Source organism: Canis lupus, chromosome 1 (genome assembly GCF_003254725.2).
Source record: "Canis lupus dingo isolate Sandy chromosome 1, ASM325472v2, whole genome shotgun sequence".
Lineage (NCBI taxonomy): Eukaryota > Metazoa > Chordata > Mammalia > Carnivora > Canidae > Canis > Canis lupus.
The window spans coordinates 115,715,713-115,743,696 of record NC_064243.1 but is presented as its reverse complement, the minus strand read 5'-3'; the positions used below and the strand labels follow the sequence as shown (position 1 = coordinate 115,743,696).

Genomic DNA, 27,984 nt, shown 5'->3' with positions numbered 1-27,984 from the left:
AACAATGTTTTCTCTGACTACCAGCAAAAAAAAAAAAAAAAAAAAAAGTCTGAGAGATGTGTTGTAGCTGGCCTGAAAGAAAGCAAACATACATATTGTGAATTGCCTGTGGGGGTCATTTGGAAAATATCTGAGAGTGGTCTCCAGCTGACAACCAGTAAGAAGGAAATAGGGACTTCAGTCTTGCACACAAGGAACTGAAATCTGCCAACAAGAATGAGCTTGGAAGTAGATTTTTCTCCAGATCCACCAAATGAGAACTCAGGCCAGCTAACATCTTGATTTAGCCAAAGGGGCCAGGTGACTGCAATGGGATATCCACGATTGCTGAGGAGTCAGTCCTAGGAGGAGTAGTCCTAGCTACAGCTAAGCAGTTCAATATTTTGATAATTTTTGTTTTGTTTTGTTTCAGCTCTATTCTGTGGGGTGGGAGTTGGGCAGAAAGCCCTATACTTCACCAGAACCTGGATGATGATGAGAAATTACCACAAAATAGTCTCCCAAGGTCTCACATAAAGAGGCAAGATGGTCTTGTAGCAGCTCCCTTTTTTTTTTTTTTTTTTTGCAGCTCCTTAATAGTCTTCAATTCTCTCATATTTTGGAAGAATCTTAAGACATTCTGCCAAGACTCAAATAAGCTATATTTCAAGCCTTTGCCTTCATGGGTGCATGCAAGATGGCCATGTTGCCATAGTGTGCTATTCCCTACAACTCCACCCTCTGACCTTTTAGCATCCAGCTAAGAATTCTCAGGATTGCAGACTACCTCATGGACTACTCTAATTAGTTTTTACAGATAGGGGCTTTGACCAAGTATGTTCCATTGTCTTAAGCAGCATAGTGATCACAAGTACAACTTCCAATCTGGAGCCAAGTCAACTAAATATGTCCCAGGTGCTATCAGGATCAACCTTGAGCCATATTACTTTCTAAGGTGAAAATGGATTGCTCTGCTTTTCCTTATTCATTGATCCACTGTAGCAAGAAATGTTAGAAATTGCCCATGTATTGTTTGTACTGGCTAGCAGGGAGTCCAGGGTAATACAATGGTCATTACCACTCATCTTAGAGAGTTTAGAGCCATCAGTAGTCTGAAAGACAAGAGTCTGAGAATAGGTTAAAGAAAATAGGTTAAAGAAAATCGTATTAGTCATGAATTATAGTGTCCAGAATGTAGCCTTGTTCTGTCATCTTAAGCAGGAGCGCTTACGTTCTGAAGTCAGTAGTTGTTGGAAGGTTTATCACTTGTTGGTCAACAGTTAAGTTGAGATGATGATGGCAGTTTGGGATAAATTGGCCAGATGCCAGGCAGGGATAAGATCTGAGAGAGATCATGGGTCCCTACCTCTACCCAGACTTCAAAGGGTCTAAAGTGCTCTCTACCTAATAACAGTTGCTCCTTTTCTTCTGCAACCTTATGATTGCCCCCCACCACCACCAGTCTCTGCAGCAATCACTTTACTATCTTTCCAACCCCCACGTCTCACTGACATCATATGATATAACTGGTCCCTGGGTCCCTCTGAAGTTTCTTTCTATAACCTGGACCATCATAAAACCACTTCCACTCCCTGATACGTATGCCATGCCAACATTACCTTAGGAGTCATCCCCTCATATTCATGATCATTGTCATCAATATCCAAAATTGCCAAATCCAGCAAGGACAACCAGGAGACCAAAGAAGTACTAGGTTAGAGTTTCCCAATTTCCTGTTCTCCATGGGTAAGTGTGGGAGGAAAAAATGTAGAGTGAGAAGTTAATTATGTAGATTGGGTTTCTTACAGCCTGCTCGGCCTCTTGCTTCCTCTTCTTCATAACTGAACATTTTATTTATTTATTTATTTATTTATTTATTTATTTATTTATTTATTTATTTAAACTTCAATTAGCCAACATATAGTTAGTTCATTAACTATAGGGTATATTAGGGTATAATAGGGTATAGGGTATAGGGTTCATAAACATTATATATAAACAAAAGATAGCATTTTGGGGAAATTGCCACATTTAGAGCCCAAATTGCCTGTCTTAAGTGTGTGCTGCATTGGCATTGGGGCTTGGTTGTCCAATTTTGCTTTCCAATTTCCCTCAAGAGTCCATTCCATCTTTCAATGACACTTGCTGCCTAGCTGTGACATGGCCATGAAAGTTCCAATGAACATCCCAGGTAGCTGCCTACTAATGCATTTTTTTGTTTTTTTGATTCGCGGGCAGGCGCCTGGGGAGGATTACTCGGGTCGAACGCTCTCTGGGGTCTTTCATGTTTTGGACTACATTTTCCAGAGGCCTCCGGGCGTAACGTCACTTCCTTCTAAGGCGGGCTGCGCTGCGCCGCGCCCCGCCCCAGCGGAGAAAGCGCTGTCTGTTGCTTGGTTCCCGGTACCGCGGGACCGGAGCCTGACGCCGGGGAGGCTGAAGGTGAGGCTTGTCTTAGCCCGGGAGCCAGGCCGGCGGTGTGTGGAGCCTCAGGCTTTAACGCCGTCTCGTGTGTGTGTGTGTGTGTGTGTGTGTGTGTGTGTGTGTGTGTGACGTAACGTGCCTGTGGGACTGCATGGTTATGTGTGACCACATGAAGGAGTGGTAATTGTGCCTCCAGCTGGGACAGTGCTTGTGAGGTTGACTCCTCCTTTAATTATGTCATTGACTTTTTTCGCGTCTGTCTGTCTAGCCGACGGTGTCTAGCGGGAGCCTGTGGGCGGAGGGGCGGCGATGATAGGGAAATGGACACCCTGAGGGCATTTGTCCGTTGCAGGGTTCCTGGAAGCTTGTGGTTGTGGGGTCTCTCTGGCTGGCTGCGTGGCGGAAACCCAGATTGGGCTAGAGACGAATTTTGCCTGGAAAAGAATCAAATTCCCTTTGAGAGAGGCCGGCCACTCGGGGAGAAGACAGGCTCTTGGCCAAAGGGCCAAATCAGGTTTCTTCCTGGCCAGAGATGGCCCAGAGATTTTGATTCTTACTTTTAATTTATTGTTTTGATATTTTTGGCCCAGTTTCTTTAAAGATTTTTATTTATTCATGAAAGAGAGAGAGAGAGGCAGAGACACAGGCAGAGGGAGAAGCAGGCTCCATGCAGGGAGCCCGAAGTGGGACTCGATCCTGGGTCTCCAGGATCACGCTCTGGGCTGAAGGCAGCGCTAAACCACTGAGCCATCCGGCTGCCCTGGCCCAGAGATTTTTTAAAGGGGTTTAATCAGTTAAGGGAAAGCCGAGGTCTGTGACATTTCTTGATCACATGCAGACTTGATGCTGGCTATAGAGTTATCTCGGTCCTTGCAGGTTGTGCAAGAAATTCAAGTTCCCTAGTGCTCGGGGTTTCCGTGGGTTGTGCAAGAGTACTCTGTTCTTTTCGAAAAGGAGGGCAAAGTCTACAAACGCGCAGAGGGAGGGGAGGTCAGTAAAATCCTTGTGTGACCTTAAAAAGGGAAAACATTTTGCTAAAAGATTGCTGGGCAAGCAGAAAGCTAAAGGGACTTCAGACAGGCTTGCTGGCCTCAGTGGCCTGGGGAAGTTCTGCTCTTTTATTCCTGAAGACCAGTGGTCTGCATATCTCAAAGAAAGCAAACTAGTCCTGTCACAGATCGAGGGACTTAAGTTAGCAAGCTAGGACTGTGTTAACTTGAAGTGAGTTAACCCATAAGACTGGCTGGAGTGTTGTTACAACTGCCCCTTCTCCTGGTAGCCACGGCGGGTGTGTGTGTGTGTGTGTGTGTGTGTGTGTGTGTATGTGCAAGTTCCTGGAAATGTCTGATGTGGGAAAATAAAAGGTGAGTCCCAGATTAAAGATTCTGGATAAATTTATCTCCAAGTCACAAACCTGATTTCAGATTGAGACTCTAAGAGCCAAAAACAGCCCCAAGTTGGTGGGAGAGTCTGAGAAAAGAGGAGGAGGAAAACTGCGGTTTTAAGATTCTAATCTGTTGTCTCAGGAAATCACCTGGGGAGACCTGTGGGGATTCTTCACTTCCGCCCTGGTTCTCAGAGAGGGCAACATTGCTCAGATCTCTCTCTGACCTTCCTCTAAATGTTTATTTAGTTTGAGGAGTGGTTGGGGTGGAAGTAGTTGCTTGTTTCTAACAAGTCAGTCTGGGCTCAAAGAAAGGCGTGGTGTCTCAGGATTCTTTCCCCTTACCAATTAATGGACTTGTCTTATACAGATGACCAGAGACTAAGGGAATAGCTGCTGTCGGACAACTGAGAGTTCTGTCCAAGGTAAGTTGTTATTTTTTATTTTGTATCAAGTATTTTCTGGTTTTTCATGATATGGGAACATTTGCTTTTTCTTTTTGAAATTACTTAACAAGGATCTTTTAGTGTTCTGGTCTTTGGGCCTGGCTATTCCAAAGAATAATGGGGTCCGAAGGAATGGACCCAAAGAGGTTATTCCACTCCATTTTGCTCCCTTTGACCTGAGGTACACATATTCACCTGGCAAATACCTCAATTCCATTTTTATACGTAGTCTTTTTCTAAGATTTTTGAAGGAATGGAATGCATCTCTGAGAGTGAAATTTGAAAGCCTTGATTTTTAGTATTTTGTTTTCAATTTTATTGCTTAAGAGATAAGTATTTAAAAGGTTCAAAAAAGTATACAGTGAATTCTCCTCCCTGGCTCTACCACTAGTCACGAACTTTTCCTACTTAGAAGGCAACCAGTGTGCCTAGTTTCTTGAGTACTTCCAAGGGAATTGTATACATCTATTAGTACATGAAGGACTTCTTCACTTTATTACATAATTCCATAATTTTAAGAACTAACTCTTATTAATGAACTTATACTTAATTAATAACTTAACTCTTATTAATGAACTTTCAGATGGCTATCAGTCTTTGGCTGTTAATAAACAATGGTGGGATAAATATCCTTGAATATATGTCATTTAGCACATCAGTGATTTTGTTTGTAGAATAAATGCTAGTTTCTCAGACATTTATGTAGACTTTAAATTTTAATAGTTTTTGCTATTTTGTCCCTTGTATTAGCACTTTTCTAACCAGTATTTTCTGATTTTATGTTTCATTCAAGGTATTTTGGTGGTTGTTGGAAAATTTAAGGAAATTATTAATATGCTGTTATAGGATTTTTCAAGCTATAGGGTTGTTACCTGATTTTTGTGTGTGATAAAATCAATTTACTAAGCCCTGATTAACATTTTCTTTAACTCTTCATTGTAAAAAATTCAAACATGTACAAAAATGGACAACATAGCAATGAACCTCTATGTATCACTTTGCTCAGCTTCAGTATTGATTGACTTATGACCAATCTTGTTTAATCTGTATCTCTACCTACCCAGGATTATTTTGAAACACATACCAGAAGTCGTATCATTCCATCCATAAATGTGTATGTAAATGATAGTCTTTAAAAAACTTAATCAGATACCCTTATTTTCCCTAAAAAAAAAAAAAAAAAATCCTTAATATCAGATTTCCAGCTAAAGTTAATGTTTCCCCACAGGGCAAATAACTTTGTTTTTAATTTTAAGATTTCTTTGAATCTGGGCTCAAATAAGGTCCATGCATAAGTCTTTTAATAAAGTCTTTTTTAAAATCTATAGTTTCTCATTCTTATTTATTTTTTTATTTATTTGAGAGAGCATGTAATTGGGGCAGGGACAAAGGGAGAAGGAGACAGAATCTGAAGCAGACTCCCTTCTGAGTTTGGATCCCAATGCTGGGCTTGATTCCACGACCACCAGATCATGACCTGAGCTGAAAACAAGTGTCAGACACCCAATGATTGAGCCACCCAAGTGCCTCTCATTCTTATTCTTTCCCTCTTTCCTTGCAATGTATTTGTTGAAGAAGCTGGGTGATTTGTCCAGTAAAGTTTCCCACAGTCTGTCATCATTAACATGTTTTTCTGTATTTCTCTAGTTAGAAGTTAGATCTAGAGACTTGATCAGGTTTAGGTATCTTCCCTCCATTCCCTGCCTTCCCCCTTTTTTGGGGCAAAATGACTTCAGTGATGCTAATGTAAACTTCTATGAAGAGGAACATAATGTCTGCTTACCTCTTCTCGTGATATTTTCTATTATTATTTAATTAGAGATTGCTAAATACAGTCTAATTAATTATATCTTTATTCTTTAATGGAGTAATTATGTAAAGTGAAAAGCCTCTGTATGAACTAATTGGTTCTCTTGAGGTACAGATTACTTAGGGAAGCAGGACAGTTTTTTTCTCCTAACTTACCAGTTTTCAAAATAAGGAAATAATGAACCATAATGAAATGATGGTTTGATAGCATTCTCTCCTGGGGACCAGTGATTGTTATTTTTTATTGTTAAGATTAACAGATTGTTATACCTGTCATTATAAAGGTATGGATTTTGATACATTTACATGTTTCAATCTATTGTGGTTGTTTTATTTATGTATACTTAAATTAGTATTGTGCTATATTTGACTATTTGGAGCCTATTTAGTTAGGTTGGCTCATGGGTCCTTTTGAATTGATCTTAGTAGTCTTTGCTAGTCTTTGCTTTCTTGATTTTTGGTAGATCTCAGTCAGGGGTTGACTAACTTTCTGCAAAGGGGGATCTAGTTAGTGTTTTAGGTTTATGCGTCATATATTCTGGTTGCAACTACTCAAGTTTGTTGTAGAGTGAAAGCAGCCGTATGTAATACATAAGCAAAAGGACATGGCTCAGTTCCAATGAAACTTTGTTTCCAAAATCAACCAAAAGTGTAAGGAATAGGGGCAGAGGTTAAAAGGTGAAATTCAGTATCTGATACAGTGAAGGCTAATAGAGATGATTTCATTTTCACAGGGGGTAGGTGCCAGCTGCAATTTTTAATCAAACACTGCCCACATACATACCTTCTAAACACACTCTCAATGAAATCAAATCTTCTGTAACACCCATGAAAGAGAGATGCTATTACTTTGTTTCCAAGCAGTTTTCAGATTTCTAGTAACATTTCAAATCAAAACCTTGCCTTTTATGTGAAAAGGTCTCTTACAGACTTGATAGCTTGTTAGGGAAAAATAAATGGATAGATGGAATTTATTGGGGTTAAATTTGAGAGAAAAGGAAAAATAGAAAACTCATATTAATATGTGTTATTTTATTCTTAAGCATTTTTACCCTTGTTTCTGAGGTCATTGGTTTAATAATGCCCCAAATAGGACTTTTCCCATGGCAGGGATCTTGAGTACTTGAATTGTATTGAATTAAATTTAATTGAAATAGATTGTAATCAGCAAAGAAAAAGTCAAATTTTCACTCTTTGCAGATGACATGATACTCTACATAGAAAACTTAAGACTCCACCAAAAAATTGCTAGAACTGATGTAAGAATTCAGCAAAGTTGCAGGATATAAAATCAAGACACAGAATCTGTTGTGTTTCTATACACTAACAATGAAGCAGCAGAAAGGGAAATCAAGGAATCGATCTTATTTACAATTACACCAAAACCCACAAGATACCAAGAAATAAGCCTAACCAAAGAGGTAAAAGAGTTGTACTCTGAAAACTATGGAACACTTATGAGAGAAACTGAGGAAGACACAAAGAAGTGGAAAAACATTCCATGCTCATGAATTGTAATAACAAATATTGTTAAAATGTATATTCTACCAAAAGCAGGCTATACATTTACTACAATTTCTATTAAAATATCATCAGCCTTATTCACAGAGCTGGAACAAAGCTAAAATTTGTATGGAAGCACAAAAGACCCTGAATAGCCAAAACAACCTTGAAAAAGCAAAGCAAAGCTGGAGGCATCATAATCCTAGACGTCAAATTATATTACAAAGCTGTAGTGATCAAGACAATATGGTACTGGCACCAAAACAGACACATTGATCAATGGAGCAGAATAGAAAACCTAGAAATGAACCCTCAACTCTGTGGTCAACTAATCTTTGACAAAGCAGGAAAGAATATCCAATGGAAAAGTACCCCAACAAATGGTATTGGGAAAACTGGACAGCAACATGCAAAAGAATGAAACTACCATACACAAAAATAAATTCAAAATGGATGAAAGACATAAATACAAGGCAGGAATCCATCAAAATCCTAGAGGAGAACACAGGCAGTAAACTTTTGTTCATTGGCTGTAGTAATTTCTTGCTAGACGAGGCAAAGGAAACAAAAAGCATAAATGAACTATTGGGACTTCATCAAAATAAAACTTCCTCACAGCAAAGGAAACAATCAGCAAAAGTAAAAGGCAGCGTATAGAATGGGAGAAGATATTTGCAAATGACATATCTGATAAAGAATTAGTGTCCAAAATCTATGAAGAACTTATCAAACTCAACACCCCCCCCCCAAAAAAAAAAACCAATCCAGTTAAAGAAATGGGCAGAAGACATGAATAGACACTTTTCCAAAGAAGACATCCAGATGGCTAACAGACACATGAAAAGGCGCTCAACATCACTCATCAGGGAAATACAAATGAAAACTACAATGAGATAATCACCTCATACTAGTCAGAATGGCTAAAATCAACAACTCAAGAAACAACAGATGTTGGGCAAGGATATGATAAAAGGGGAACCCCCTTACCCTGTTGGTGGAAATGCAAACTGGTGTAGCCACTCTGGAAAAGAGTATGGAGGTTCCTCAAGAAGTTAAAAATAGAGCTACCCTATGACCCGGTAATTGCACTACTAGGTATTTACCCCAAAGGATACAAAAAAATACTGATTCAAAGAAAGGGATACATGCATCCCAATGTTTATAGCAGCATTACAACAATAACCACATTATGGAAAGAGCCCAAATGTCCATTGAGTGACAAACGGGTAAGGAAGATGTGGTATATATATATGCAATGGAATATTACTCATTCATAAAAATAAATGAAGCCTTGCCATTTGCAATGACATAGATTGGAGCTAGACAGTATTAGGCTAACTGAAATAAGTCAGTCAAAGAAAGACAAATACCATATGATTTCACTCATATGTAGAATTTGAGAAACAAAACATTGATGAGCATAGGGGGAAAAATGAAAAAGAAGAGCTAACCAGAAAACAATGCTAATTATAGAGAACAAACTGATTATGATTAAAGAGAAAGTAGGTGGGGGGATGGGTTGGGTTAAATGGATGATGGGTATTAAGGAAGGCACTTGTTGTGATGAGCACCAGGTATTGTATGTGAATTTTTTTACAAAAGATTTTATTTATTCATTCATGATAGGGAGAGAGAGGCAGAGACACAGGCAGAGGGAGAAGCAGGCTCCCTGCCGGGAGCCCGATGCGGGATCTGATCCCGGGACTCCAGGATTGCGCCCTGGGCCAAAGGCAGGCGCTAAACCGCTGAGCCACCCAGGGATCCCCTATTGTATGTGAATTATGAATTACTAAATCCTGTACTTGAAACTAATATTACACTGTATGTTAACGAACTGGAATTTAAATAAAAAAACTTGAGGACGGATTAAAAAAAGAGAGCTAACATCTTAAAACTATTGAAACAAAGGAGGTCTCCACTATCTAGGTTAGACAGTGGTTTTTTATTAGACACCAAAAGCACAAGCAACCAAAGGAACAAAAATTATATAAATAGGATTTTAGCAAAGTTAAAAACTTTTGAGTTTCAAAAGACACCATGAAATAAGTGAGAATTTAGCTCACAAAATGAGACCAAAATGTACAAATTGTATGTTTAGTAAAGGAAATGTATCTTACAATATATGAAGAATTGTTTCAAGGCATCAATAAAATGACAACCATATTTTTTAAATGAGCAAATAATTTGGAAATATTTTTCCAAAGAAAGGATAGAAATGATCAATATCATTAGGGAAATGTAAATCAAAATCACAGTGACATACCACTTCAAATTCACAAGAATGACTATAACCCCAAAAGGTGGTGAGGATGTAGAATAATTGAAAGTTTTACAGATTTTTGTTGGAACTATAAGATGATGCAGTTGTTTTGGAACAGAATTTGGCAGTTCCTAAAAATGTTAAACATAGAGTTATCATATGACCCTATAAGTCCATTTTAGGTATATATATCTAAGAGAAATGAAATATATGTCCCCATAAAAAGATGTAGCTGAATGTTCTTATAGTAACAAAAGGTGAAAACAGTGCAAATGTCCATCAACTGATGAATGGGGGAAAAAAGATGCTCTGTCCTTACAGTGGAATGTTATTTGGCAATATATAGGCATGAAGTCCTGGTCCATGCTGAAATATAAATGAACTTTGAAACTTTTTAGTACATGAAAGAAGCTAATCACAAAAGACACATACTCTATAATTTCATTTATACAAAATGTCTATCTAGAATAGACAAATCTGTAGATTCAAAGAGTAAATTAGTAGTTGCCAGGATCTGGAGGAATGGAAGTAATTATTAATGTGTATGGTTTTTTGTTTTGGTTTGTTTTTTTTAATAATGAAAATACTCTACAAGTAGATGGTGGTGATAGTTGCACATCTCTATGAATATACTAAAAACCGTTCACTTGTATTTTTAAGAGTATGAATTTATGAAATGTGAATTTTTGTCAGTAAAGCTGTTAGAAAAAGAAACAGATACAAGGAAGATGCTAGAGCTGGTAGTGGTGGAGAATGGTGGTGGGGGTGGTGATGGTGGTGGTGGTGGTGGTTATATTCACAGACCTGTTTGCTGGTCAATTAAGTATTAATGTATATAAGGCATCAAGCACATGGTATGTGCTTGGGGGAAATTATTTCTTGTACAGCCACTTTTTAAAAAAATTTTTTATTTATTTATGATAGTCACATACAGAGAGAGAGAGAGAGAGAAAGAGAGAGAGAGAGAGAGGCAGAGACATAGGCAGAGGGAGAAGCAGGCTCCATGCACCGGGAGCCCGACGTGGGATTCGATCCCGGGTCTCCAGGATAGTGCCCTGGGCCAAAGGCAGGCGCCAAACTGCTGCGCCACCCAGGGATCCCTTGTACAGCCACTTTTAAAAAAAGATTTTAATTATTTATTCATGAGAGACACAGAGAGAGGCAGAGACATAGGCAGAGGGAGAAGGAGGCTCCCTGTGGGGAGCCTGATGCAGGACTCAATCTCAGGACCCCAGGATCACAACCTGAGCGAAAGGCAGACACTCAACCACTGAGCCACCCAGGTGCCCCTGTACAACCACTTTCTTAAGCTCCTCAATGCCTTTAACTTGACATTTAGAGACAGAATGATGTTAAGCGGGATTACAGGGAGGTACTGCCTCCAAAGTTCCTGAATTCAGCTAAGGCCGTGAGTCAATGCAACAGGCAGTTGTTTTCTGTTAGAGAATGCTTTGAATTTGTTCCTTGGTTACTGGGTGAGTATAGTGGGACTTTATGTGGCCTGGATGAAGCCTGTGCTTTGCATTCAGCATGCTTCTTGCACTTGGAATGTGAGAATGATCCAGGGAAGCACCTGAGGTATTTAGTGTGTTGTGACTGGGGGAAAGAGGTAGATCTTAATCATGGAAAGTGTTTTCCCTAGGAATTGGCCTAACATAGTTACAGAGTATTTCAAGGCCTGAGGACACTAGCAGTGTTCTTGAGGTGGGTACTACTTGAATAAATTTGGATCACAGTCCCCAAGGTTGTAAAAGATGAACTACTAAGACCAGGTCAGGGAACTCTTAACAACATCATAGGGATTGGGTACTGCTTTAGCATAAATTAGTTCTTTTACATCTCTGTTTTCTGGAATTAGGGAAGGAATGAGATTGTCTGGACTTCTGCAGTATGTATTTTGGAACATAGAAGAGACCAGGCACCATGAAAAGGGGAGGAAATATTTAATCTAGTCATTTAGAAGTAGGCCTCTTTTCATGGTTTCTTTTTTCTTCCCTGTTTATCAGGACTGCACTTCTCCATGAGGAGAAGCCAGAGGAGGACTCATAAATTGCAATTCTAAGCCATGCCTTGTGTGAGTTCATGTTTCTTCTTCCCCTTTGTTTTTATTTTTAAAGTTTTATTTAAGAGAGTGAGCAAGAGAGAGAGAGAACCACAAGTGGGGAGGGGCAGAGGGGGACAGAGAGAAGCAGGCTCCCCATTGAGCAAGGAGCCCAATGCAGGGCTCAATCCGAGGACCCTGGGATCATGACCTGAGCTGAAGGCAGACATGTGACTAACTGAGCCAACCAGATGCCCCTCTTCTTCCTTTTTAAATTTTTTTTTAAGATTTTATTTATTTATAAAAGACACAGAGGAGAGAGAGAGGCAGAGACACAGGCAGAGGGAGAAGCATGCTCTAGGCAGGGAGCCTGACGTGGGATTTGATCCTGGGACTCCAGAATCACGCCCTGGACTGAAGGCATGCGCTAAACCACTGAGCCACCCAGGGATTCCCCTCTTCTTCCTTTTTTATATCAATCATTGTTGAATATTCTGTATTCTTATCTCCAGACTTTCTGTTTTACCAAGTGTTTGCTCTCTTGCTCACTCTCATTCTAGTGAATGATGGGAATGAGTCCCAGGTCTTTCTCACCTGTTCCTCCCTTCTTTAATAGTGTTTTGGGATCCATTTGCAAATCACTAAATGTATTTGAGGATAGTGTAGAACCTCTCCTGTCAGAATGTGTTTTGATGAGATGGTACTACATATGAAAACTTTGGTATTTCTCATTGACTTGGATTTTCTCATCGATTAAGATGGAAATTGGTATTAGTCTCAAAATATAGTTAAGATCTGCTCTATGAAGCTTATAAGATTGGAAATGTGATCAAATGCAAGAGTGAGGAAAGAGAGAGAGAGAATTGTGTCAGGGAATACCTAAGAAATTAATACAGTGACAAGGTTCATTTTGAATATGAGTAACATATATAGGTCAAAAGCCACATCTGAGTGAGTGTAGCTCATCTTTCATTAGCTTTCTGTTGCACATAATAAGCAGAAGTGTATAGGGAGCAATGGTAAGTGATAATATGATCAGCCAGATGATTAAATGATTGAGGATTTTAGAAACAGCTGTAAAGGATGTTAGAGGAGGGGTGCAAACTACTGCAAAATAAGAAATTGATAACAATCATAATATGGAATATTATGTAATATCTAAAAATGATATCTGTGAAAGGATTTTCCAGGACCAGGAAGAAAGAATATTATTACTAAATTATTCTGAGACTTAACTTGGAAAGAAATTCTGAAATTATGTGTAAATCTTATTTTCTAAGATAACATTTTTTAAAAAGATTTTATTTATTTATTCATGAGAGAGAGAGAGAGAGAGAGAGAGAGAGAGAGGTAGAGACACAGGCAAAGGGAGAAGCAGGCTCCATGCAGGGGGCCTGACATGGGATTCAATCCTGGATCCCCAGGATCAGATCCTGGGCTGAAGGCGGCACTAAACTGCTGAGCCACCTGGGCTGCCCCTAAGATAAACATTTTAAGAGAAATTTTGGAATGTGCCTATTAGATTTCTTTTTTATTTTCTCTTCCCTCTCTCCTTCCAGGCCTCCCTTTTTTCTTCCCTTCTTTTCTTTCTGTTTTTAGTTCTTTAAAAGGACAAGGGAGGAAGGAACTTTCAGTTTATTTGAGGATTTGCATTATGCAAATGTTTGTGTGTTATGTGCTACCACACATTATTTCACTTAATCACAAAACTATACTTACCTGACTTCTGTTCATTCCCATTGCTGTTCATTCCCACTGCTGTATGTGATAGAGTAAATAGGAATGTTCAGGAATTGTTTAGGTGCTCTGTATTTCACACTCATTTACCTTCTATTATTTACCCACATCACAAGCGTCCAGTTTCAACATATTTGCTATTTGGCCCCTTTATAATACTTTTTTCCTCCTTTTATTACTGTGTGTATGTGGTGCTCTCATTCTAAAAATATTTATTTTGTCAGTAACACTTGGTTTTGCCATTTCAGAGGTTGGTGTTGTTCAAGGATGTGGCGGTAGATTTCTCTCAGGAGGAGTGGGAGTGCCTGGACTTGGAACAGAAGGATTTGTACAGAGATGTGATGTTGGAAAACTATAGCAACCTGGTCTCGCTGGGTAAGTTTGGTCCCAATAATTTGACTTAAATCAAATTTGTGAAATTTGGGAAATGTTTCAAGTACCTAGGTGAATTTCAGACCCCTAGTCCCAACTAAGTTATCTGTGGCTTATAGACTTCAAAATGAACAGCTCCATTGAGTACCTTTATCTTTGTTATTCTTCAGATATCCTTCTTCTGTATCTTTTTTTAAAAAGATTATTTATTTATTTATTTATTTATTTATTTGAGAGAGAGAGAGAGAGTACATGAGAGCATGAGGAGTGGGAAGTCGATGGAGAGTAAGATGCATACTCCCTGATGAGTAGGGAGCCCAATTCAGGGCTCGATCCTGAGATCCTACCCCTGAGATCATGACCCCAGCCAAAGGCAAACACTTAACCCTCTGAGCCACCCAGGTGCCACCCTCTGAATCTTTCTGTAATTGACATTCTTACTTGATGAACAATGGACTCAATTTTAATCCTGGGCAAGCAGAGTATAATCATATCTTTTTCCATTCTTATAAGCAGGATTTTCCATTTCTAAAGCAGATGTGCTTTCCTTGTTGAAGCAAGGGAAAGAGCCCTGGAAGGTTGTGCAGGAAGTGACAAGAAGTCAGAGTTCAGGTGAGTAAGAGATGGTCAGACAAGAGGAGGCCATGTGGAGAACAGTCAGATCACTTAATTTGTTGGCTACAACTTTGGGATATTAGCTGAGAAGTTCTCCTCAAAGACCAAACCAAGGCCATTGGAGTAAAAGCTTGAATACTAGAAGGCAAAATTGTTTTACCATCAGTTACCAAAGGAAACCCCTTCTTCACCCCAATTACCACTTCCTTTTACATTTCCCTGTATTTTCAAATAGGGAATAGCCCTTCTTCTCCAGTGCTAACAATTTTACCTATATTTTTTATCCAGTTAATGAGGGAGAATAAAGGTTGGAAATGAGGTCAGAGAGGAGATGGGGCTAGGTCATATAGGGACCTGTATGCCATGAAAAAGAATTGGAATTACATTGAAACTACAATGAGAATGATTGGCTGATTTCAACCAGGAAAGTGATGTGATTAAACTTGTTATTTTCAAAGACTAATCCAGATATTGTATAGAAAACAAAATGGGAGCAAGAGTGAAGCAGAAAGACCAGTTGGAAAGCCATTTTTTAAATTAGAAATTGTGATGGCTTAGATGAGGGCAGTAGTAAGCAAAGGTGACATGAAGGTGTCAGATTCTGATCAGATTTTAAAGGTCATGCCTCTTGCTCATTAATTGGAAGTGGTGTATAATGAAAGAAAAATCCAGTATAACTTTTTAAATTTATGCCTGAACAATTGGATATCTTTTTCTTAGTTGGGAAAGACAGATGTTCAAGAGTTCTGTTTTGTTCATGATACTTTAGGATTATCTGTTAGAAATAGGAAGAAATCAAGAAAGGACCTGGAAAAAAAATAACATACGTATAAGTAGAATTGAAACCTTAGATTTGGAAGAAATAATTTATGAAGTTATATAATAGTTAAAAAAGAAAAGGACCCTAATCCACTCTTTATTTTAGTTAGAAAGGAGGGAAAGGTCCGTCAGAGGAGACTGAGAAGGAATAACTAGTGAGCTAATAGGAAAATAAAGAAAATATGGTATCTCAGAAGCCACATGGAAAAAGTATTTAAGAAGGGCAGTGTTTTTCATATCGGAGAACATGAGTAAGTTGAGGACTGAAAATTGATCATTGGATTTGGTAATGAGGGAAAGAAAAGGTACATTGGTTCAGATAGAAGGGAAGAGATGGAAATGGAAGGTAATATAGTATAAGGGATGATTGGAAAACTGAAATCACTTAGACCAGAGTTTTATTGGCAGCTTTTATCTTAAGTAAATTACTTTACCAAACTTGACTTCCCCGTCTCATTTCCTCATAGTTTAAAAGGAAAAGAACATCTAACTGATAAGATTGTTGAGAAGATTTGGAATACTAATTGCAATTGTATTATTCTAAGTTCTTAGTAAGAGATAATTTTTATGGAAGAAAAATTAGTAGAAATAGGATAACTACAATGCTGCATTCTGAAGTATAGACAGATTTCAAACCAGAACCTTGTGAAGATCTCTAGTCAGAAAGCTAGGAAACATTCTAGGGGCCACTCTATACTGTGATTACCATACAGTCAAATTTCATTGATGATTTCTTCTAACTAAATTATCTCAATTCTGTGTGCTCTCATATCTACTAGCAACACTTTAAGCCTATACTACTTCTTTTTTTTAATTTTTTAAAATTTATTTATGATAGTCACACACACACACACAGAGAGAGAGAGAGAGAGAGAGAGAGAGAGAGGCAGAGACACAGGCAGAGGGAGAAGCAGGCTCCATGCCAGGAGCCTGACGTGGGACTCAATCCCGGGACTCCAGGATCGCGCCCTGGGCCAAAGGCAGGCGCTAAATCGCTGAGCCACCCAGGGATCCCTATATAATTATTTTAAAAAAGCTTTTTAGTGTTGCCTTTCACATTGAGGTTTTTATCCTACCTATAAATTGATTTCTCTCATGATCTATCAAATAGGGGTCCAATTTTTTCTAGTTGCCTTGGCAAGTTTGATTATAAAGTTTATTTTCTCCCCACCAAAGTGCTGCTTTTATGAAATATAATTTCCATATTTTTGGACTTTCTATATTTAAGCCTTGTGATAATACCACATTATTTTAATTATAATTGCTTTTAATGCATCTGCTACCTGTGGAGAAAATATTTTCATCTTCTAAGAATGTCATGACTATTCATTGGTATCATGTCTTTATAATTAGCTTGGTAGCCCTCTCCTTTCAAATGTTTTGGGATTTTGATTAAGATTGCACTGAATCTACAAATCACTTTGGGAGAAAGTTGATATGTTTAGAATATTGAATTTTTCATTATGTTTCTTAATGTCCTGATCACAGAACTGTAGACAAAGAAGTAGCCATTTTTGTACCTCCCCAATTGCTGCAAGCCCCTATCCCTCTGGCTGAAGTGACTTCCAGGATATTTAAAGTCCTGGCACCCCTTTTTCCTATCGTGTTCATTTTTCCCTTTCCCATTTGGGAGCCAGACTCTGACATTCAAAAACAACTGCATATTAGAAAAGTTAAAAAGTGGGAAAGTTAGAAAGTGACCATGCATACCCAGAGAAAGGCTCAGAAAAGACCTGAAAAGACCTTAAGTTTATACCCAAGAGTGATCCTCAGAAGCCTACAACAATCAAAACAACAAAAATAGTAACAAAAATTAACAAACCCTGAGGAAGGGAAAGAATCTGATTTCTAGAGTTACCACATCATTATTAGGATTATGTACAATTCTAGTGTTCTAGCAAAAAATCATAAGGCATACAAAGAAACAGGAAAATATGGTTTAAAGGAAAAAAAAGCCAACAAACTATTCTTGAAAAAGACCTGATGACATATATACTAGACACATAGGTTAAACAACTGTCTTAAAGATAATCAGACAACTAAAGGAAGATGTGGAGAAAGCCACTAAAACTATGTATGAACAGAATGGAAATATCAACAAAGAAATAGAAAACTTAGGAAGATGCCAAGACAAATTCTGGAGCTAAAAAGTAGAAAAACCCAAATGAAAAATTCACTAGAGGGATTCAAAGAAAGGTTTGAACAGGCAGAAAGAATCAGGAAACTTGAAGATTGGACAATGGACATTAGAAAGAAAAAAGGTTGAAGGAAAGTGAACAGAGCTTAAGGGATCTGTGGGACACCATCAAGCAGTCAAACATACACTGTGGGAGTCCCAGAAAGAGCAGAGAAAAAGAGACAATATTTGAAAGAACAATAGATGAAAACTTCCCAAATTTTATGAAAAACAAACATACAAGAAGCTCAACAAACTTAAAGTAGGATGAATTCAGAGACCCACACCAAGACACATTATAATCAAACTTTCAAGTGCTAAAGAATGTTGAAAACAAGAGAGTAGGGGATCCCTGGGTGGCGCAGCAGTTTGGCGCCTGCCTTTGGCCCAGAGCGCGATCCTGGAGACCCGGGATCAAATCCCACGTCGGGCTCCCAGTGCATGGAGCCTGCTTCTCCCTCTGCCTGTGTCTCTGCCTCTCTCTCTCTCTCTCTCTCTCTGTGACTATCATAAAAAAAAAAAAAAAAGAAAAAGAAAACAAGAGAGTAGCAAATAATTAAACACAAGTGATCCTCAATAAGATGATCAGATTTCTCATCAGAAATGTTAGGTGCCAGAAGGCAGTGGATTTATATATTCAGAATGCAAAAAGACAAAAACTGTCAACCAAGAATCCTATATACAGGAAAACTGCTTCAAAAGTGAGGGGAAAATTAAAAGCTGAGGGAGTTTGTGACCACTATACCTGCTCTGCAAGAAATGTTTAAGGGATTCTTGCAAGGTGAAATGAAAGGATGCTAGACAATAACTAGAAGCCAAAGAGAAATAAAGAACTCAACAAAGGTAAATACACAGGCAATTATAAAGACTATTATTATTGTAACAGTGGCTTGTAATTACTTTTTGTTTTCTGCATGATTTAAGAGAGCAATACAGTTAGTGAAAGCAACCTGCAATTATTAATCTAAAAGCTAGTATTATTGGAACTTTGGTTTGTAGCTCCAAATCTTGTTTTCTGCATAATTTAAATGACTAATGAATTAAGAAACTGAGTATGTTTTTTTGGCACAAATGTATGAAGATGTGATTCTGTGACATTGACAATCACAGGGATGAAGGCTGAGATGTAAAGGAGTAGTGTTTTTGTATGTTACGAAATTCAGCTGGCATAAATTCAAATTAGAGTGTTAGAACTTTAGGATGTTAAATGTAACCCCATCTCCCCAGTAATAACAAGTAACAACAAATACAAAATAATAACAAAGAAAATAGCTATACATAAAAGGATATACAGTTGACTCTTAAATAACATAGATTTAAATTGTGCAGGTCCATTTACATATGGATTTTTTACATATAGTACTGTAAATGTATTCTCTCTCCCTTATGATTTTCTTAGTAAATTTCTTCTCTAGCTTACTTTATTGTAAGAATAGAATATATAATATATCATGAAATAAGTGCTAATTAAATTTATTATCATTAAGGGTTTTGTTTAATAATGGGCTATTAGTGGCTTTTTTGGGGGGTGTCAAAAATCACATGCAGATTTTTGACTGCATGGGCTTTTGGTAGCCTTTAATCCCTTTATTGTTCAAGGTTTAACTGTACATAAAAGAATGTGAGAAAGGAATTTTAATGTTTCTCTCCAAAAGTCAACTAAAAGAAGTGAAAAGAACAAAAAGAAGACAGTAGTAATGCAGGGAAAGAGAAACAAACTTGACTTCCTATAAAGCTGTAGTAATCAAGATGGTGTCATCGTATTGGGGAAAGAATAAATATGTCCATGGAACTGAATAGAAAGTCTGGAAATAGACCTATGCAAATATACTCAGGTGATCCTTGACAAAGGAGCAAAGGCAGTCCAATGGAGAAAGGATAGTCATTTTCAAAAATGTTGCTGGAAGCACTAAACAAACACAGTTAAAAAAAAAAAATCTAGGGGAGCCTGTGTGGCTCAGTGGTTGAGCTTCTGCCTTTGGCTCAGGTCATGATCCTGGGGTTCTGGGATCAAATCCTGCATCAAGCTCCCCACAAGAAGCCTTCTTCTTCCTCCGCTTATGTCTCTGCCTCTTTCTCTTTGTGTGTCTCATGAGTAAATAAATAAAATCTTTTAAAAAATCTAGATATTGATGTTATAGCTTTCCCAGAAATTAACTCAGAATAGATCATAGTCCTTAATGTTAAAATGTAAAATTATAAAACTTCTAGAAGATAACAGAGAGAAAAATCTAGGTGATTTTGGGCTCAGAAAAATCTAGGTGATTTTGGGCTCAAAAAATATAATCATGAACAAAAAAAGTGAAAAATTGGTTTTCATTAAAATTAAAAACTGCTGTATGAAAGTCAGTTACGAGAATGCAGAAACAAACCACAGACTGGGAGAAAAATCTTTGTAAAACAAATATCTGATAAAGGACATATATAAAATATACAAAGAATTCTTAAAACTCAACAATAACAAAACAACCCAATATAAATGTGGCCAAGAGATCTGAACAGATACCTCACTAGAGAAGATAAACTCATGGTAAATAAGTATATGAAAAGTTCCTCAGTGTTGTATGTCACTAGGGTATTGCAAAATTAAAAACCATAACTACACATCTCTTAGAATGACTAAAATCCTAAACACTCCCTTTTAAAATCCCTTAACAGCTCCCAATGCTGTTAAGAATGTGAGGCAACAGAAACATCTTTCATTTTTGGCAGGAATGCAGAATGATACAGCCACTTTGTTTTGTTTGTTTGTGTTTGTTTTGTTTTAGAGAGAGTGTGAGCAGGGGAGGGTGGAGGGGGCAGAGGAAGAGAATCTTAAGTAGACTCCATGATGAGTGCCAAGCCTGACTTGGGGCTCAATCTCCTGGCCCTGAAATCATGACCTGAGCTGAAATCAAGAGTCGGATATTTAACTGACAGCCACTCAGAGGCCCCATGTACAGCCACTTTGGAAGACAGTTTGGCACTTTCTTATAAACATAGTCATACTGTGTGATCCAGTAATTGTGCTCCTAGATATTTACCCAAATAAATTGAAATTTCTAGTTTACACAAAAGCCTGCACATAAATGTTTATAGATGTTTTGTTCATAATTTTAAAAAATCTTTAAATTGGAGTTCAGTTTGCCAACATATAGCATAACACCCAGTGCTCATCCCAAGTGCCCCCCTCAGTGCCCATCACCCAGTCACCCCAACCCCCCACCCATCTCCCCTTCCACTACCCCTTGTTCATTTCCCAGAGTTAGGTGTCTCTCATGTTTTGTTACCCTCATGGATATTTTCACTCATTTTCTCTCCTTTCCCTTTATTCCCTTTCACTAATTGTTATATTCCCCAAATGAATGAGACCATGTAATGTTTGTCCTATTCTGATTGACTTATTTCACTCAGCATAAAACTTGAAAGCAACCAAGATGTCCTTCAGTAGGTGAATAAACATTATGTAGTTCATCCGTACAAAGGACTATTATTCAGCAATGAAAAATAAATTAACGACTGAGTCATGAAAAGACATGAAGAAACCTTAAATATTCTTAGCATTTTATTAAGTGAAAGCAAGTTTGAAGAACTTACATACTTTATGATTCCAACTATATCACATTCTGGAAAAGGCAAATAGTGGAGTTAGTAAAACAATTAGTGGTTGCCTGGATTTGGAGAGGAAGGAGGAATGGCTAAGTGGAGTACATGGGATTTTTTTTTTGTGTGTGTATTTTTTTATTGGAGTTCAGTTTGCCAAAATATAACACCCAGTGTTCATCCCATCAAGTGCCCCCCTCAGTGCCTGTCACCCAGTCACCCCATCCCCTTGCCCACCTCCCCTTCCACTATCCCTTGGCATTTCCCAGAGTTAGGAGTCTCTCATGTTTTGTCTCAGTACAGGGGGTTTTTAAGTAAATTACTGTGTGTGATACTGTAATGGTGAATAAGATGACATGATATGCATTTGGCAAAACCCATATAATGCAATACAAAGAGAGTGAACCCTAATGTAAACTATTAAATTTAGTTAATAATAATGTATTAATAAAGCTTTATCAGTTGTAACAAATATACCACACCAATGCAAAGTATTAACACATAAGAGTGGAAAGGACAGGGGATCTCTGGGTGGCTCAGTAGTTTAGCGCCTGCCTTCAGCCCAGGGTGCAGTATTAGTTTCTAGAGTAGAATTCAGTGATTCATCACTTGCGTAAAACATCCAGTGCTCATCACAAGTGCCCTCTTTAATCCCCATCTCCTATCTAACCCATCCCCCACCCACCTCCTCTATCAACCCTGTTTTTTCTCTGTCGTTAAAATCTCATATGGCTTGTTTCCCCTTCTCTTTTTCCTTTTCCCTCTTCACATATGTTCATGTTTTCTTTCTTAAATTCCACATATGAGTGAGATCATACGGTATTTGTCTTTGTCTAACTGATTTATTAGCATAATTCTCTCTAGCTCTATCCACATCATTGCAAATGGCAAAATTTCATTCTTTTTGATGGCTGAGTAATATCCCATTTTGTGTGTGTGTGTGTGTGTGTGTGTGTGTGTGTGTGTGTGTGTTCTTTAACCATTCATCAGTTGATGGACATTTGGGCTCTCTCCATAGTTTGGTTATTATTGATAATGCTGCTATAAACATTGGGGAACATGTATCCCTTTGAATCTGTATTCTTGTATCCTTTGGGTAAATACCTAGTAATGAATGCAATTGCTGGATTATAGGGTCCTTCTACTTTTAACTTTTTTAAGGAGCCTGCAAACTGTTCTCCAGAGTGGCTGCACCAGTTTGCATTCCCACCAACAATGCAAGAGGGTTCCCCTTTCTCCACACCCTCATCAATACCTATTGTTTCTTGTGTTGTTATTTTTAGCCATTCTGACAGGTGTGATGTATTTCATCGTGGTTTTCATTTGTATTTCCCTGATGATGAGTCATATTTTCATGTGTCTGTTAGCTATCTGGATATCTTCTTTGGAAAAGTGTCTATTCATGTCTTCTGTCCATTTCTTAATTGGATTCCTTTATTGTGGCTAAGTTTGTTAAGTGCTTTATAGATTTTGGATACTAACCTTGTGTCAAATATGTTGTTTGCAAATATCTTCTCCCATTCCATAGGCTGCCTTATAGTTTTGTTGATTGTTTCCTTCACTGTGCCAAGGCAATTCTGAAAAAGCAAAACCAAACTGGAGGCATCACAATTCTGGATTTCAAGCTATACTTCCTCTTCCACCTCTCCTTCCAAAGATAAAAGGCATAACTATACATACTTTGCATAGTACTCTGTGATGTGGATATACCATAAATGAATTCTACCAGCCAATTACTAATGGACAATTGGGTTATTTTTAATCTTTTGCTGTAACACATTATGCCTCCATAAATGAATTCCACCAACCAATTACTAATGAACAATTGGGTTATTTTTAATCTTTTGCTGTAACACATTATGCCTCAGTGAAACCCTTGTGCATCATATTTTTGACATTTTGCTAGTGCAATTTGGGGATTTATTTCACAGAAGTGGAGTTGTTGGATCAAAATATATATGTAATTGTGTTAAATACTGCTATATATCCTTTCTTTTTACTTTATTTTAATTTTTTGTTTATTATTATTTTTTAATATATTTCCTTTGATAAGGTTTCTATCTTTCATATTCTTACTAGCAATATATGTAAGTACCAATTCTTTTACAGCCTTGGTAACAGTCTTAGATGTCATATTTGGAAATTCTGTATTCTAAGACGTGAGAAATAGCAGGTCAGTGTTATTTTTTAAAACTACTTTACTGACATGTCACATGACATACAGTTTACCCATTTCTAGTAAACAATGATTACTTTTACTATATTCAAAGTCTCATACAGTCATCACCACAATTTTAGAACATTTTTAACACCTCCCAAAGAAATCCAATATCCAATAGTAGCCATTCCCCATGTTTCTCTGTCCACCCCCCAGTCCTGTGCAGCTCTTGCTCTATCTGTATGGATTTGCCTATTCTGGACAATACATATAAAAGGAATCATACACTATGTGGTCTTTTGTGACTGGCTTCTTTCACTTAGCATAAGATTTTCAGTTTATTCATGTTGTAACATGTGTCAGTATTTTTATTACCAAATATTCTATTGTAAGGATATACCATATTTTATTTATCCATTCATCAATTAATGGATGTTTGTGTTGTTTCCACCTTATGCTTATTAAGAATTATGTTGTTATGAACATGGTATTCAAGTTTTTATGTAGATATGTGTTTTGGGTTCTCTTGTCTCTGTACCTATGAATGGGAATTCTGGGGTATGTAATAACTCTATGATGGACATTTCTCTTGGGGATATAACTTGGCGTGAAATCGTAGGGTAATATGGCAACTCTATGTTAAGTTTTTGAGGAAGTGCAAAACTGTTTTATAAAGCAGCTTTAACATTTTACATTTCCATCAGCAAGCTATGAGAGTTCTAATCTCTCCATATCCTCACTTTTGTGTAGGTTTAATTTGCATTTATCTTATGAGAAAATTTGAATATATTTTCATATGGTTAAAAGCTATTTAAATTCTTTTCTATCAACTGTCCATTTTCCTAGTCCATTTTTATATAGTGCTGGTGTTCAGCTTTATATAGTAGTCTTTACTCTTTCTAATCTTAGAAACTGTTTATGTATTAGGTATATATTAGGTTATTGCAGCTTTGTAAATATTTTTCTTTTTTTTTTTTTTTTTTTAAATTTTTATTTATTTATGATAGTCACAGAGAGAGAAAGAGAGAGAGGCAGAGACACAGGCAGAGGGAGAAGCAGGCTCCATGCACCGGGAGCCCGACGTGGGATTCGATCCCGGGTCTCCAGGATCGCGCCCTGGGCCAAAGGCAGGCGCCCAACCGCTGCGCCACCCAGGGATCCCTGTAAATATTTTTCATTTGATTTACCCTATCTTGTTTTTGACATGCCAGTCCCTTTTTTTTTTTTACTATAATGCGGTTATTTTTTATCAAATTATTATTTTTCTTTTTAAAATTTATTTATTCATTAGAGACACACACATAGAGAGAGAGAGGCAGACACACAGGCAGAGGGAGAAGCAGATTCCATGCAGGGAGCCCAATGTAGGACTCAATCCCGGGACTCCTGGATTATGCCCTGGGCCAAAGGCAGGCACTAAACCACTGAGCCACCCAGGGATCCCCTTAAATTATGATTAACAAAGTTTTCCCCATTCCTAGTGTATAGAAGTCACCCAAGTTTTATTCTAATTATTTATATGTTTTTATTTCTGTAAATATGGAAATCTGATCCATTTAGAATTTAGCCAACTGTACTATATGAAGAAATAATGCAATTTTATCTTTTTTCTATTTGTCTACCCATGTTTATCAGTGTCATTTATTAAAAAGAGTTCATGTTTTTCATAGTGATTTGAGCTGCCAGCTTTATTGTATATACTAAGTTTGCACTTAGAATTATGTCTCTTTCTGGATTTTTCTTTTCTACTTTATCAATTGTATTGACATAAGTATGATATTCAGTTTGAGTTGACTAGTAGTACCTTAGAAGTTTTATTTTTAAGGAATATGAAAATAACATTTACTTTCTTGTTACCTTACAGACTGGGAATCCAGGTGTGAGACCAAAAAGCTGTCCTCAAAAAGAGGAATTTTTGAAATAGAATCATCTCAATGGGAAATAATAGAACAGCTTAGAAGACATAAGTGTGAGTGTGAAAGTTTTCAAGATGATAGGGAATGCAAAGACCAGGTTGAAAGCCAATTAGGAAATAAAGAGAGACTTTTCAGGCAATTACTAATCACCTGTAAGGAAATTCCCAATTTTAGCCAAACCGCATGCCTTACATTAAAAGAAAGAAGTCATTTTCCTGAGAAATCCTATGAATGTAAAGCATGCAGAAAATACTTTATCCATGGCTTTCAACTTTCTGAACATCAGAAAGTTCATTTTGATGAAAAATTCTATGAATGTAAAGAGTGTGGAAAGGCCTTTATTAGAGGCTCAGAACTTACTTACAATCAGAGAATTCATGTTAAGAAACTCTATGAATGTAAGGAGTGTGGAAAAGCCTTTATTTGTGCCTCACAGCTTACTTATCATCAAAGAATTCATACTGGGGAGAAACCTTATAAATGTAAAGAATGTGGGAAGGCCTTTATTCGTGGCTCTCATCTTACACAGCATCAAAGAATTCATACTGGCGAAAGACTCTATGAATGTAATGAATGTGGTAAGGCCTTTTTTCGTGGCTCTCAACTTACTTACCATCAGAGAGTTCATACTGCAGAGAAACCCTATCAATGTAAAGAATGTGGAAAGGCCTTTATTCGTGGCTCCCAACTTACTGAACATCAGAGAATTCATACAGGTGAGAAACCCTATGAATGTAAGAAATGTGGGAAAGCTTTTAGTTATGGCTCGCAGCTTACTCTACATCACAGACTTCATACTGGTGAAAAACCCTATAAATGTAAAGATTGTGAGATGTCCTTTATTCGTGGCTCACAACTTACTGAACATCAGAGGATTCATACAGGTAGGAAACCACATGAATGCAAGCAATGTGGAAAGGCCTTTAACTATGGCTCACAACTTATTCGACATCAGAGGATTCATACTGGTGAGAAACCGTATGAATGTCAAGAATGTGGGAAATCATTTATTCGTGGCTCACAACTTACAGAACATCAAAAAATTCACACTGGTGAAAAACCTTTTGAATGTAAGGAATGTGGGAAAGCCTTTATTCGTGGCTCACATCTTACTCAGCATCAGAGAATTCATACTGGTGAAAAACCCTATGAATGTAAAGAGTGTGGGAAGTCCTTTATTTATAGCTCACAACTGACTCAACATCAGAGAATTCATACAGGTGAGAATCCCTGTGAATGTAAGCAGTGTGGTAAGATCTTTATTTGTGCCTCACAACTTACTCTACATCAGATTTCTCATTCTGATAGGAAACCATATGAATGTAAAGAATGTGGTAAGGCTTTTATTCGTGGCTCACAGCTAATTTACCATCAGAGAGTTCATACTGGTGAGAAGCCTTATGAATGTAGTGAATGTGGGAAAGCCTTTATTCGTGGTTCACATCTCACTCAGCATCAGAGAATTCATACTGGTGAGAAACCGTACAAATGTAATGAATGTGGCAAGGCCTTTAATCGTGGCTCACAACTTACTCAACATCAGAGAATTCATTCTGGTGAAAAGCCTTATAAATGTAATGAATGTGGTAAGGACTTTAGACGTCATTCACACCTTATTCAACATCATAAACTTCATAGTTGAGAAAAACTTTATGAAAATACAAATTTATCAAATCTTTTATCTGCCCAGACAAAGCTTTTGTCTTCCAAAGCTGAGTGCCATTGACACTCAGCTTTGGAATATCAGATAATTAAGATTATGAAAAAGGAAATCCTTTTTTACTTTCACTGATAGTAACTGACTATCAGAAAATTTAAACAAAGGCTAGATTAATATAATGGAGAATCAGTTTCCATCATATTTCATTCTTTGTTAGACATTGGTGAATTCATACAAGAACACAACCATAAAATTTAGGATTTTCTTGTTTGGCATTGTTCTCTTATTTACGTGATCTGAGCTCCACCATTTACTATATGTGTGTTCCTTTGGAAAAGTCAGTTAACCCCTGTTGCTTTAGTTTTTTCATTTATAAAAGGTTAATATCATTCTCATCATGATTTAAGGACATAAATGCATATAAAGCCTTAAAGCAATGTGTAATATTTAGAATATACTTAATAAACATTAGTTATTATTGAAATTTTGTTTATTCAGTAATTAAAAGTTTCCTTCTAGGCTCAAGAGTAATTATTTTTTGATTAAAGTATAGTTGACATACAATGTTATATTAGTTTCAGCTGTTCACCATAGTGATTTGACAATTCTGTACCTCATTCTGTACACACCACAATGTATGTGGTTGTCATCTGTCACTATACAACATTGTTACAATAGTATTGACTATGTTCTATTGATTATGCAGTACTTCTCATTACTGTGATTTATTTATTTTGTAACTGGAAGTTTATACCTTTTAATCATCTTCACCTATTTTATCTACACCCCCAATCCCCCCCCTTCTCTGGCAACCACCAGTTCTGTGTATTTATGATTCTGTTTCTGCTTTTGTTTTAAATTCCAGATATAAGTGAAATCAGATGATATTTGTCTTTCTTTGTTTGACTTATTTCACTTAGCCTAATGCCCTCTAAGTCTCTCCATGTTGTTGCAAGATGTTTCTTTTTATGGCTGAGTAATATTCCATTGTATATACATATGACATCTTCTTTATTCATCTATTGATGGACACTTAGGTTGCTTCCATGTCTTATTGTAAATAATGCTGCAATAAACATTGGGGTGCATATATCTTTTTCAAA

At 37.4% G+C, this 27,984-nt stretch overlaps 1 protein-coding gene across 3 annotated transcripts; it reads left to right on the top strand.

The window, feature by feature from the left end:
* The first annotated feature begins 45 nt into the window (after positions 1-45).
* On the top strand, positions 46-27,984 carry LOC112643546 (zinc finger protein 420-like). 3 transcript variants are annotated; one of them, XM_049109931.1, is made up of 7 exons: positions 46-2,421; positions 4,158-4,212; positions 11,812-11,879; positions 13,832-13,958; positions 14,469-14,567; positions 24,313-24,468; positions 25,170-27,984. In XM_049109931.1, the coding sequence occupies exons 3-7, from the start codon at positions 11,871-11,873 to the stop codon at positions 26,861-26,863; spliced, it is 2,085 nt and encodes a 694-aa protein (XP_048965888.1). In that variant the 5' UTR covers positions 46-2,421; positions 4,158-4,212; positions 11,812-11,870; the 3' UTR covers positions 26,864-27,984. The 3 variants fall into 3 exon arrangements, with proteins under 3 accessions (XP_048965888.1, XP_025277373.1, XP_048965891.1); XM_049109934.1 differs by lacking the exon at positions 24,313-24,468 and having other exon boundaries at positions 585-2,421; positions 14,472-14,567; XM_025421588.3 differs by lacking the exons at positions 14,469-14,567; positions 24,313-24,468 and having other exon boundaries at positions 578-2,421.

Coding starts and splice junctions, on each gene's coding strand:
- LOC112643546 (XM_049109931.1), top strand. Junction 14,568..24,312: donor GACAAGAAGTCAGAGTTCAG/GTGAGTAAGAGA, acceptor TATTTATGATAG/TCACAGAGAGAGAAAGAGAG. Junction 24,469..25,169: donor TGCGCCACCCAGGGATCCCT/GTAAATATTTTT, acceptor GTTACCTTACAG/ACTGGGAATCCAGGTGTGAG.